This window comes from Pleuronectes platessa, chromosome 9, assembly GCF_947347685.1.
Source record: "Pleuronectes platessa chromosome 9, fPlePla1.1, whole genome shotgun sequence".
In the NCBI taxonomy this organism is placed as follows: domain Eukaryota; kingdom Metazoa; phylum Chordata; class Actinopteri; order Pleuronectiformes; family Pleuronectidae; genus Pleuronectes; species Pleuronectes platessa.
The window spans coordinates 18,077,362-18,090,579 of NC_070634.1; the positions used below are offsets into that span (position 1 = coordinate 18,077,362).

The 13,218-nt window shown below is 43.2% G+C and overlaps 1 protein-coding gene across 1 annotated transcript in view; it reads left to right on the top strand.

Annotated features, from left to right (window-relative positions):
• rnf13 (ring finger protein 13) overlaps window positions 1–13,218 on the top strand; it is a 36,174-nt gene that overhangs the window by 18,754 nt on the left and 4,202 nt on the right. The window contains exons 5-8 of the mRNA XM_053430781.1: window positions 4,965–5,052; window positions 5,822–5,912; window positions 7,063–7,168; window positions 8,053–8,146. Of these exons, the coding sequence (XP_053286756.1) occupies window positions 4,965–5,052; window positions 5,822–5,912; window positions 7,063–7,168; window positions 8,053–8,146 (379 nt within the window). The remainder of the gene's footprint in view (window positions 1–4,964; window positions 5,053–5,821; window positions 5,913–7,062; window positions 7,169–8,052; window positions 8,147–13,218) is intronic.

A 13,218-nucleotide genomic window follows, 5' to 3' on the forward strand; every position in this document is an offset into this window, starting at 1 on the left:
TCACATAGTCCCACACACTCACAGGAAACTGCTCGACACAAATACACAGTCCAGAGCTGTCGGCCTCCAGCAGCTGCGACCTTCTGACTGAAGGACACGAAAACGTAAAATGCCTCAATGGGCTAAATAATCACAGGTTCATCAGGTTTGTTTAAATTAAAAACGTTAATTCAAACAAACCTGACATTTGTAGGAAAGTTTCAGGTGCAGCAGCTGCCTGGTTTCAATTCAATTTGCCTTTAATTCTCAAAAATTAATTTATCAGTTATTTAATAGACAAATAATTTTCACACATATTACACAAAATTTGTATTTTGATTATGAACATTAAGAAGAAGTAGGAGCAGACCAATGCTAAGGACATTTCTAGAAAGTTTACGTTAAGATTCTGATTTCCTTTAACGTAACATTTAAGATTTTTCTATGGGAATCAGAATAATTACACACGATATATTATTATCAAACTTATACATCTTTTAAAAACACTCCAGTTGGAATAATATCAATGCAAATTTACGAGCACTTATACAGTGTATCACACCGTGTTCTTAACCTCTAGAGTAAAAACCTCTGCAGGTTGTTACTGTCACTCGCACGGCTCTGAAAACAACATCCAATTAAGCCGAGTCCAGTCTGCCTCATAAAAATCCATATTGGTCGATAGCATGAATAAACCCACCACGGCTGTGCAGCAAGCAGAGTCAGACTTTGGTCAGCACACGGCAGGGTGCCACGAAGAGGGAGAAAAAAAGAATCTGATGCTTATTATGATTCCAAACTGTTATGAGTCCAAGGCCTGATCGTACAAAAAAGGAAAAATATTGTAGAGTGAGGGAGAGCGAGAGAAAAAGAGAGCTAGAGCTGCAGCCAAGTCATGCCGTCACATGACAATAAAGAGATGTGGAGATGCCCTTGAGGAATACACTTAACCTTTAGTTCTCCCACTGTAGCTGCACAATAACAGTTCGGGGAAACTGCCATGTGAAAAAACATAAAACTTTTCACAATAATAATGAAGAGCTATATTTTAGTTTCGATGTTTTCCCCTTTTTTTCCATGCCTTGTCATAATGAAGCTGGTTGTATAGAGTGATATTGTGTAGGATAAAAAGCAGGAGTTTAATGTGTGCTCCCACAGGGATTACAACAGTTACTCCGCCTAATGAATGCTGTTAAATTGACATAGAAGATGGAGCTCCAGCTCACAATGGTCTGCACGTGGTCGAGGAGAAACTAGTGGCCCTTGTTTAGCTCAAGTTTTATTTCTCTAGGTTTCACGTCTCATTTTCCCTCCTCTCTCCCTCTCTCCTTTTCTGCCTCTCCCTCCACTGCGTCCTCCCTCTCTTTGGTTCTCAGGAATGCACTGAATGTCCTTATCTTGCCCATGCAAACACAAGGGTGAGCCAGCAGCAGAGGTTGAATTCCTCTGCAGATCCCAGGCAGACAGACCACACTGCACACTGGCATCTAGACAGCACACAGCCAGAGTGGCTCCTTAGTTACACTGTAAAACCCCTCTAAAAAGGCACCGAACAGAGCAGTTAGTGTTGAGCGTAATCACCAGGCACTTTGACTTAAACTGTCAACAACTACATTTGACGGTTTTATAAGCTAAGTAGATTTTAGGACTTAAAGTGTGAGCTTTAAAGGGTTGTTGGCTAGCCAGTGTTTTCCAGTCAGTCAAACTCGGATGGATGTTTGGATGGATGGATGCATGGTTTAATTCTTTTTTGTAATTGTACAAAATTAGTAACATCCACAGGTGCTCTCCCAAGTACATAACAGAAAATAGTTAAAGCAGTACAAACTGTATTTTCACAAAGCTTTTTTGCGGGTGTAAAGGTTTTGGCCTTGTGATGGTCTGGGGACTTGCCCAGGGTTTACACATCTTCTCGTCCAATGTCAACTGGGACCTGTCACCCTCAAAACTAAGGCGGTACAGTTAATGGATGGAAAGGCTTGTGCTAATTTACAAAGTCTAAGTCTGCAGCAATGGGGGAGTCCAACAGAAAACCTCTGCTCCATGTAACCTGCCCGTTTACTGGTTATATTGCTTAACTTGGTATGGCCGAACAGAAGCCATTGCTATCGTAGCTACAGCAGTGCTCACAGCTGATGAGGAAACCTCTGGGAAAGGGCAATGATATTTCTGACACATGCCTTAAGCCGCTGTCCAATCAGAGCAGGCGGTCAGAGGCATACCAATACCTAAAAGAGTGTTTCAGTTAAAAAAAGGTGACGCAGCATTGTTTGGTATGAGATGAATAATGTTTATTGTGGACATTCCAGCCTCTGTTTTAGTAAATCTCCCACATTCAAATCATGACCCTGTAAAAAGCCAAAATTTGACTCTTAAAGACTATAAAATGTTAAAAATATGAACTAATGCTTGTTGTGATATCTTACAACCGTAGCCTTCACCTAGCCCACTTTCCTCCCTCAGAACTCATGCACATGCACACACCCAGATGCAGTATTTTGTGTGTGTGTCACTCATCCAGGCAGCGGGCCTCTAGACACACACAGCAGCCATTGATACCTCCACACAATAACGCTCTCACAGGCAAACACATGGGCTCACAATGCTGTGGCTGCCAAACGCGCTGCTTCACGTATGCCTGTGCATAAAATCACAATGACGAGGAACGGACAAAAGACAGAGCTGCTCAGTGTGGCGTCCATGTGCAGGCCACAATACATACACACACACATACACTCGCACACTCACACTCACACTCACACACGAGCCCTAACATATCTAAATGGATTTCCTTGCACCACAGCAGAGTACAATGCTCATATAAAGAGGCCTGGTCAAGCTACAGGGCATACCCACACCCAACCCACACACTCACACATTCACACACACCTACACTTGCACAGCTCATGTTATTGACAGTGGCCACCTTGTCGGATCGGTCCTGGACATGTGAGAGCCCAAAGCAAAAGTTTGTGGGGCCTGCCTCGTAGTGCATAAAACTTCATTGATAGTGAAGGACTTAACAACTGTATTGAATCGAATGTTTCATTATAGCCAATTAAGCCATAAATCAAAGCTGACTGCAAAACTACATGACCTCCTTTTTAAAAACTTTTTAGGAACAATAAAAACAAATTCAGACATAAAGAATGAATTGCCTAACTTTTTTGTTCCTTTCAAATGTCCAAATGGGTCAAATTTGTTTTAAAATCTAATCGGATTAAAGCTAATCTCATTAAATGTATTTTTTTAGCCTTGTTGTTGCAAATAACAAAGATTACATTCATTTTCAATGTGGAAAAGGCTTTACCGACAACTGGGACACAGTGATAAGCCTTCTGCAGTCTACACCTGCATTTAATGCCAGCTAGCACCCACACTTGTAAGCATATTTTACAGGCGTCTTATTAAATATCTATGTGGTAGAGCGGCACCACTAAAACAAACTAAAGGAAGGAACAAAGAAAACAGACCAGTGTATTCACTCCTACATATTTGCAGTGATTATTTACATGATCCTTATGCAAAATAGATTTTCCCTTCGGTTGTGGGAGAAACATTCAACATCCCAACTGTATCTCTAACTGTGTAGAAGCACATAATGGTTTATTCCAGGATTATATCACCACATCCTATTTCCTCCACCACATCTGTTGTGAGCCATGAGCCACAACAATGGCCGGTCAGGATACTGAAACTCCTATAGTGTGTCAGAGCCACAAAAACAGACTCACAGTTGAAAGATCCTCATTACGTCAGTTTCCCATGTATCAGTGACGCAGCACACAAAGCACCCGGCTGCTGTCACCATTTTACTTTTTAATGTTTCCAGCAAGTTGTAAAAGCATAAAAAGTCAACTCATTCTCCTCTGTCACTTCATCAACAAAATCTTACCTTTAAGGAAGTGATTGCACTTTCCTGCATGCGCACACCCACACTCACAAACACATGCACATGCACACACATGGTAAACTGTTTTTAAGTAGCAGTGAGAGGATTAACTTTCTTTTCCTGAAGAGATCTAGGGCAACACATCTATGACTATCGATTGTGTCGAAATGGAGCCATGTTTATGATACAGTGTGCAAGCTACACACAACTACACCTTTTCCCTAAATTAAATAGGCCCCAAACAATTCCGACCTCGGGACCTGATGCAGCCGCAGGGTGTTGAATGCGTTTTGTGCACCGCAGGACGGATAAACACGTCACTTCCTCTATCCATCACGCTGCGCAGGGCCACGCCCACTAATCTAGCATTACGGCCCACGCCATCAAGTGTGGACCACGCGGTGATAATTTCATGTAAATCGTATTAAAGTTGTTAAACTTTCTTCCTGTTGCCAGTAGGTGGCCCTATCCCTACAACTAATAGGTCTGTTCAGGTCGGGGCTCTGATGAAGCCTGAGTATTTTGGTGCTGATTGGACAATTCACAGTAGAGTTACGATAATTGCTGACCAACTTATTTAAGCACCAATCGACTTTGCAGCAGAGCACATCCTCCGTAACTAACCCTACATTATATCTATATATATATATATATATATATATATATATATATATATTTCATACACATCAGCCGTAGATGGCGTCTTTATACTTGCACTGGTATATGTGTCATTCTGTTTTGAGTGAATAGATTGAAGCTTGCAGATTGTACATTGATATTAACGCCATGCTCTGGCTCAACAGCTAAAAGCCTCTTAGTAGAATCAGAGAACGCTCTCTCTCCCAACCACAACTGGTTTCTGTTTCTATGTCGGTGCTTAATGTGGTTGGATGCTTCTCTCTCATATAGTGGGACAATATTTGGTCAAATTATCTGACACACAAACTGCTGCTCCGACACTTACCACCTTCACCTTTAGCTATTTTTAATCTGATAGTAGCAGCTCAGGGTAACCCACTGACAAACCACCAGGTGTTTGTACCAGCGTGGATCCATTTAACCACCAAGACGTCAATGTTTTGTCTCCCCTCAGGTCCTCAACGCCCAGAAAGCGGGATACAAGGCGGCCATTGTTCACAATGTGGACGCCAATGACTTAATCAGCATGGGATCCAACGATCGTAAGTAGCCACCTCCTCCTCTGTGCCCCAACACAGAGGCATTTAGCATCGTACACAGATTTCTGTTCATGCATCTCCGTGTTGACAAAGAGATTGTTTTTTCTATTACTCTGAGCCTGAGGGAAACTAAAGCAAACACACAGTCACAAACTCATTTATAGTCTCCAAATGTACTTGAGGCAGGATATGATGCCCTGCAGCACCGGAGCCCTCCCTGCCTATGAGTCCTAGTTGTCCCCTTTCGAGCTCAGTTTTGTGTCTGGGGTTCTCTTCCTATTGAGTCTCACCAGCTATCTCAGTCCCCATTTCTTACGTGAGAATGTGCAGCAGGTTCATACTTTTTCCAGGAGGCTTGATAAACACAAAGTGATCTATACACTTAGTAATGCTAGTTGGTGATAGGTGAAATCCTATCACTTCAGGTGTCCATATGCGTCAAAGAGCTTTTTGAAAAACAAATGCAATCACATTTTGAATGACACAGAACATAAATACAACTTCATATTTATATAGGAGAATCTGGAACCAGGTTTTGATCAGTTTTGCTCAAAAAGTTCAAAGTTGCCTAGTGATCTCTGTCAATAGACCAATCATCTGTTATGAATCTCATGATCTTCAAATCCAAAAGAATAAAAGCTCAAATTGTGAGACATTTTAATATTTCTTATTATGATAGAGAGAATTCCTGTTTTATTTCATTTTCTCTGTAGATACATTTTTATGCCCGTTTGAAACGATTTATGTTTTTCTGTCTCATTTCCCTTTTTAGTGGATGTTATGAAGCAGATCGATATTCCCTCCGTGTTTGTTGGTGTGGACACGGCCAACTCTCTGAAAGAAGGCTTCACATATGACAAGGGGTGAGACTAAACCTGAATATCATTTTTTTGGGCCATCACTACAAATAGTAACAGTTCTGTTTAGCTCTGCTCATCATGATTCCTTCAGTGAAACCTCATGAAGAGATGTCTGCTTAATTCAGCCGCTTCACTCCTAACTGTCTCTCCTGTCCACTCTGTGCTTCCTGGCTTTGCACAGTGTGATCAAATGTTCAGCCGGCAGCGTTCACTGTAACATGTCAGTGCAGAGGATTTGTCTTCTCATGTATTGTCACTGCTGCTGCTGAGGTGATAATGTGGTAATGAAGTGTCTCAGCCTGTCAGAGGAGCACAGAGAGCAATTAGATCCCATTTCTACATTTTCGAATCAGCTAGTGTGTGTGTATATGTGTGTGTGTGTGTGCACCATCCAATCAAATTGACTGTCTTTGCTTTCACAGAGGAAGGAACTCCAATCATGGTATTGGTTCTGTCGTTGTCAACCAAATTAGCTGGAACAGTTTTAACCGGAGCAGAGATTTACCACAGAGGGAGTTCTGTGAAAAGACGTAGAGCAGCGTATTTCATTAATTAACAGTGTGAAATGTCATTTTACCGAAAAAGGAACCTTTGTTTGACTGTCACACTGCTGCATTTTCAACTGAGCATCACCATAAGGAATATCTGGAATGTGGAATCTCACAACAATACGCTGTTTTGATTACAGAAATAATTCAGCCTCTGTGTTGTCACTGTCAATCAAACTGCTTTCCGCCATGCACTGAACTCCGCAACATTTACCTGGAATTTTCCAGAGGGGCTGTGTGTGAGAGCACAAATGTCCGAGGCAGAGGCTGCTCGCATTTTCAAGAATCTTTCCTTTCAGACCCCTAAAGTAAAATGGCCATAAACTGTCAGAGGTCGCCCATGTGAAAATACAGCAGGGAAATTCACATCGAGTAAGTGGGTGTGTTGAGGAAGTTTCTGTGAAGGACATAAAACTGATAAAAACAAAGAGAATATAAATATCTTGGAATGAAAAAAAGATTAGCCATTAAGGTAGAAGATGCTGAAGATGATTTCAACCTTAAAGTTTCTGTTACTTTGAATGCGTCTGACAATCTCCTGCTTCATTCCAGTGTTGTGTACCAAATGTTTCCTGACCTGACTGTGGCTCTGCTTGTTCTTCCAGGGGACACGTTGTCCTCATGTCAGACTTCAGCCTGCCACTAGAGTATTACCTGATCCCCTTCCTCATCATCGTGGGAATCTGCCTCATCCTCATCATTGTTTTCATGGTAGGTACATCGAAGACACCTGGAATACAACTGTAACAAAAGTGATCTCATATTAAAAGGTAGATGGCTTCAATTTTTTTAATATTCCACTGCACCGACAGCCATGGCCAGAGGCTTTATGAGTTGACGTTGCTTGTGCGTTTATCCGTCCTGACACGTTCTTCCAATTCTTGTAAACACATAATTGTAAATATCTCAAGTATGTCCTGGAGGAACTTTTTCAAATTCAGCAGAAACATTCAATTTAACTCAGCTGATCAGATGTTGTTGGCAAAAGGTCAGAGTCATTGTGACCTCATGTCTGTAAGATTGTGATATATCAAGAACGCCTTGAGAAATCTCCCCTACATCCGGCACAAACAAATTGAAAGATGAACTGAATACAATTTGGTCAGGGGTCATAGTCCCTATTTGGCCATAACTTAAGAACTTGAACACTAATTGCAGACATTCAATAAAAATGACAAAAGGGGATAAAATAATGGAAGTGATGACGTTTGATATGCTGACGGTCAAAGGTCAGTTTCACGGTGTCAGCATTAGTTTCTGCTGAAACACGGTTGGCTGAGGCCTATAACTGTGAGATGGTAACTGTAGATCTGTTAATTAGGTGATTGCCAAGTAAAAGGAAAAAATATCTGATGTTATTCCAGGATTTTTTTAAGAACATTTGAGTCCAAACTTGTTCTTTGTCAAGTATCACAGTGAATTACAGTGTCATGCTGAAGGCTCTCATCCAATATGAGCTTGAAAACCCTTTACCTGTCCTTATGTAACCATGTTGCTGTGGAGCCAGAAATTGTTTTGTACTTATGGACTTTGTTTTTTGTGTGATGGTTTTAAAAAGATGTGACAGTTTTCTATCTTTTCTTTGCTTTGACTAGATTACCAAGTTTGTCCAGGATCGACACAGAGCTCGGAGGAGCCGCCTGCGCAAGGATCAGCTCAAGAAACTCCCAATTCACAAGTTCAAGAAAGGTAGGGAAGCACGTAACAAGTCACGTTCTCTTCATTTCCTCCGGTACACTTCACCGCTCTGCTCGCTGTAACCCGCACTGCAGCCCCGACCCAATCAGAGAGCAAGTAGGGCTTCATATTAGACTGTAACCAAGAATATAAATATATTTATTAAACACATGGAATGGTAGATAAAGGACTGTTTCTAATACAAGCCTTCCTCAAATACAAACCTTCCTTCTGCTCTTGTGGTAGATAAAGGAAGGAAATACAGTAAATTATAAATTTCGCTGGCTGCAGATCAGTTTGTAGTCGACTGTCTCGGGAGCTGTGGAGATGCTGTTGCCACGCTGCTGTTTCTCACATGATTTGGCCCAGAGGAGAGGTGTCATTATCAAACACCTCTCCTCCCTCGAGCTCTGCACCTGAACAGCTAATCGGATTAATATGGCCTTGATTTTTTTTTTCACAAAGCCCTGTGTGGCAGATTAGAGCTCCTCACTGTCGAGACTGGACACATGACTGATGGTTTGGAATGTGTGTGATTCATTCCCGGGGTCGATGTTAAGGTTATTTTATCTCAAAGTTGAAACACGTACAATAGATGGTGGTTGTGTGTTAGTACAGTAACAGGGAGAAAAACCGATTTGATAAAAAGGTCTGTGAGATGAGTCATTGAACAAATCTCTGCTGCATCTGTTTGAGATTGACTGGAATTGTTTTAGCTCAGTTTGCCCCTCTGTCTCGGTGCAATGGTCAGACGGACTAAAGCATTGTTTTGCAATGCAAATCCTCTCTGTGCTTTGGTCAAGTGAGTGTTGTCTGTGTGTGTCTGTGGGTTTCTGCTGTCGGCTGAGTTTCCTCCAGCAGCTGTATTTTGCAGACTGGAAGGCCCCTGACTACAATCAGCTGCGCAGAGGGAAACACCAGGCGGCTTTATAGACGATGGGCGGTGCATGATAAGTGGCCCTCTTGCAAAGCGGCTAATTGACGGGGTTATGAGCTGAGTCGCCCCTCCCCTCCTGGCAGGGACAGATGCACATGCAGCGCAGCAGCTAAAAGTAGCGCCTTAGCTCAGATAGCTGTTTCTGTCGCGTCAGGCTCTGTGGTTGGTGCACGCTGGTGGTTGTGGCTGAGAGCAGCGCTTGCTCTGACTCAGGGTTTCCACCAGGACCTGCTAAACTCAACCTCGACCTCTGCTTGGGGGGGATTCAGATGTCCAGGAAATGGCCCCCGGGGGGGTGTCTGCGCTCCTTTCAGCTGAGTCAGAGTGTTTGGCGACACAGGAAGCGGACATCAAATCTCCAAACCTAATCACCTTTTAAACCCTGCACTCTGGAGCAATGCAGCTCTGTAAGGAACAGAGTGCCCTGATCTTAATGTGGGAGGGCGTAAACAAGAGACTGTGCCTCTGTTGGGGAATTACTGTTAGAGGCTGTTTACTCCAGATAAGGGTAAGATGTCGAATAGCAGGAATATTAACAGAAATTAGATTATAATGTAGAAATATTAGAGTTAAGGTGCTTACTATGAGCTGCATATACGCAGATGGACCACTATAGGTAATGTGTAGATATCCATGAGACAATATAACAAGATACATATAATAAGTCCTTTTACATATCACTCCCCTTAAATATTCATGAGGCGCTAAGGACACAACAAACCCCTCTGATTGTCAACCTGAAAATGTGATTAATTGTTAACTCTAGGATTTTAACTAAGATCTTGGCCTGTCGCCTGGAAAATGCATTATCAAGCATGGTACAGACCGATCAAGTGGGATTCATACAAAATAGGTCATGGATCCACCACATGAGTGGTGGATCCATTACATTTGATCTGGCTGAATCAAGTTTGAGTCCAATGGGAATTTTTGTATGCAACAGAAATAAGACCCTAGTGTGTGGTCTTTGTAGGACGTACATCACACTGACTGACACCACTACTGCCTGTAAAAGGATTGATGAGAGTTATTTTCTTCATGGATCTTCTTCCTATATTCATAATACTATCAGCAGGTCCCTGATACTATTTATTGTTGTGACTCTCCCAACTTTTGAGACATGTATCCTAAGCAACAGTACATGCGATGCAGTGCATCTTTATATCCCAAAAATATAGTGTTAACAATTTGAAAAACCCACAATGAGCTATTTTACATATTACCCATGTGCACCAATATCTGTACGGAATCTGCAGATTTTCCACAAGACGCTGTGAAAACACAGACGCTCAAGTGATGTGATCTGAGTTCACGTCTGGTCTGAAGACTAAAAGTTTGATAACACAAAAAATCTGGAGGTGTGGAAGGTGGTGACCTCAACAGACCTCTGCTCCTCATCGCTGCTTGAGGCTCGACGCTACATTAGCGGCTACCACACCAGAACCTCAGACTGAACTGGTCCAGTTGCATTGAGAGGGATGCAGGTGTCTGTGTTTGAAAAAAGAAAAAAGATGACGTCTCTGATTCTGCTGCGCTGATTCTGATCCTCCAGAGTCACACAACGTTACATGAGAGTAGTGTTAAATCTATGGAGACGTCTTTTAAGAAAACCTTTAAAAATCTGCTCCTGTTTGAGGACACACCAGTGAATTGGTTTGGCCATGCAGCAACAAAAAACGATGCCAGCCTCACTATGCATCTGACGAGCTCGATCACAAAGCTCATCAGACCGGTCTTTGTTTACAGCGAGCTGACTGTGTTTTTTTCCCCTATAAGCCTCATGTTGTGACACATCAGAAAACGTTCCTTGCTGTGGGACAATTCGGTGCCACATACGTCCCTGAGTCACTCAAGTCTCTGCTGCTCCAGTTCCCATCCCGACATGTTTTTGGGCAGCTTGCCTGAAATTGGGGTTGATCAATTCGAAAGTGTGCGTGTGCAGCACATAGTGGGAAGGGTGCCTAATGGTGCCCTTGGCCTCAGCTACAGCGGATAATGCTGAGCTTGGACTTTGGGGGCTTTGAACAGATGCAGCGATAGTGAAAGGGGAACACTGTGATGTTGTGTCACTTTTAAAGGTGCAATCCAGAGTCTGATCAGATCATAGAGTATCTGCTGTGGTGTTTTGTGAGTTTATCTTTTTCAGATTTTCTATAGTGTTTGTGGTTTTGATTCTGTCAATTGCATGTTAAAGTCATTTTGAAACTGTCGGCCACTAGATCCTCTCTCTGAGAATTGTTGCTGAGAAACCTCCCGGCTTCTGCTTTGGAGCAGAGACTGGAAAAATCAGTGGACTGTTTCTGTCGCCTCTGCAAACACTTCAGGTTTTTTCTGTTTCCACATCATTTTTACGTCTGTCTTGCAGACTTTATTTTATTTCTATTGCATTTAGCCACCGTTCTGGTCCAGATCTGCACCAGAGGTGGTAGCGTTCAGCTCTGCCTAACGTCAGACTTGCATGTATGGAAATCAGAGTCCACAGGGTGAAATGAATAGTAGGCAAAACAAAGAGTGTCTGTATGTATAGAGCACAATGCCTTAATGAAAACCATGGTACCCATGTAATTGGTATACAAAACCAGTCTGAGGCGCAGCATGCATCATAAGGTCTGTGTCAATGTACAGGATTATGTAATAGCAGCTGTCAGCACACAGCGCCGCGCTGCCATTAACTTGACTAACGCTCTGGGTCTGTTGCAGAGCCTTGCGTCATCCCCACTTCGGCCGTGAGCCTGACGTTTGAGAGTAAGTCTCTGTCCTCTGGGGGGAGAGTCTCACTGGCAACCAGCGTCCAGCAGACGTTAGGAAATCAAAACACACACGCAGAGTGAATGTTAAACTGGCGGAAGAGACGAGAGGGATTGTTTTCAACACTACGTTGAGATGGAGAGAGGCTGGACTCTCCCTGTGACTCCTGACCTCCAGTTGGATCCCTCCCTGTGTAATGAGTCCCTCAACCCCCCCCCCCCTCCTCCTCAACCCCCCTGAACAGAGCAGCTGCAGTGTCTCAGCCGTCGGTGTGTGAGGCATGTTGATGTCAGTACAGAGGAGCTTTCTCTTGTCTCTCGGTCTCGGTGCCAGTTGCCCTCGTCTGATTGGCTCGAGCTGTGACTCACCGTGCAGCAGCAATTTTTTTTTCTCTCTTTCGCTCAGTTTTTCTGTCTCCCTCTCTTTTCATTCGCTCGCCCCGCCTCACACAGCCACTGCTCATGTGAAGTTCAGTGGGACAGCGTGGTTCCTCTGAGAGCCAGGAGCGCTGGCAGACCGGCTGATTGATGACAAAATGAAGAGAGGGAGAAGAGCTGCACGGGCTCGCACGTCCTTTTTAAGATGTGCTACTGGCCTCAAGACTTATCTGTAAGACATTCCCAGACTGCACATTGACAAAATATACTTTACCGTCCCCCTGCAGAGCTGAAACACACAGAGCACACAGGACCGAGACTCGAGATGAGACAGGGAGCCCCCTCTACATTATAGGAACATAGCTGAAGCACATGCACATTCTACTTCACATGTTCTGTACCGGTGAGACTCATGAATCTGAATCTCAGCTGGACGCAGTAATAACATCACTGAGCTGATGTCAGGTCAGCGCTTCTAGAAAAGGCCAGTGAGTAATGTCCACAGCAGATCTTTGATCAGCAGGAGAGGGTTCATTTGTTCCGTGATGAGGGGTGACCAGAGCAGACTGTGAATAACGCTCCGCTGCAGAACACTGCGTTACAGCTTTCTCACCAGACACTGCTCGTCTTAGAAAAAGACACAGTTTCCACATCATATGGCTGATGGTTATAATAAAAGATCCACTGAAGGTGATCAGACACCATCAGACTCATAGGTCACCAGGTTCAGTGGCAGCAGACACATTTATGTGGGTGATGTTGTTGCAGAGGACGACTAGCATTGTTTCACAGCACAAACAAAACAATATGAACTATGCTCAAATATGTGACTCTAAAAAAACTATATACAGAGAACATTGAATGCAACATGATTAAAATAGTTGTAAACACACAAACAGAGTTCAGACATTTTTTATGGAAACCACTTTATTTGAAGGCGAAACTACAGAAAATATCTGTTGTTGTCGCTCTGTGATTCCAGCTCGTCAAAGCCCCTCGAGTCAGTCTGAGGAGCAGCCACA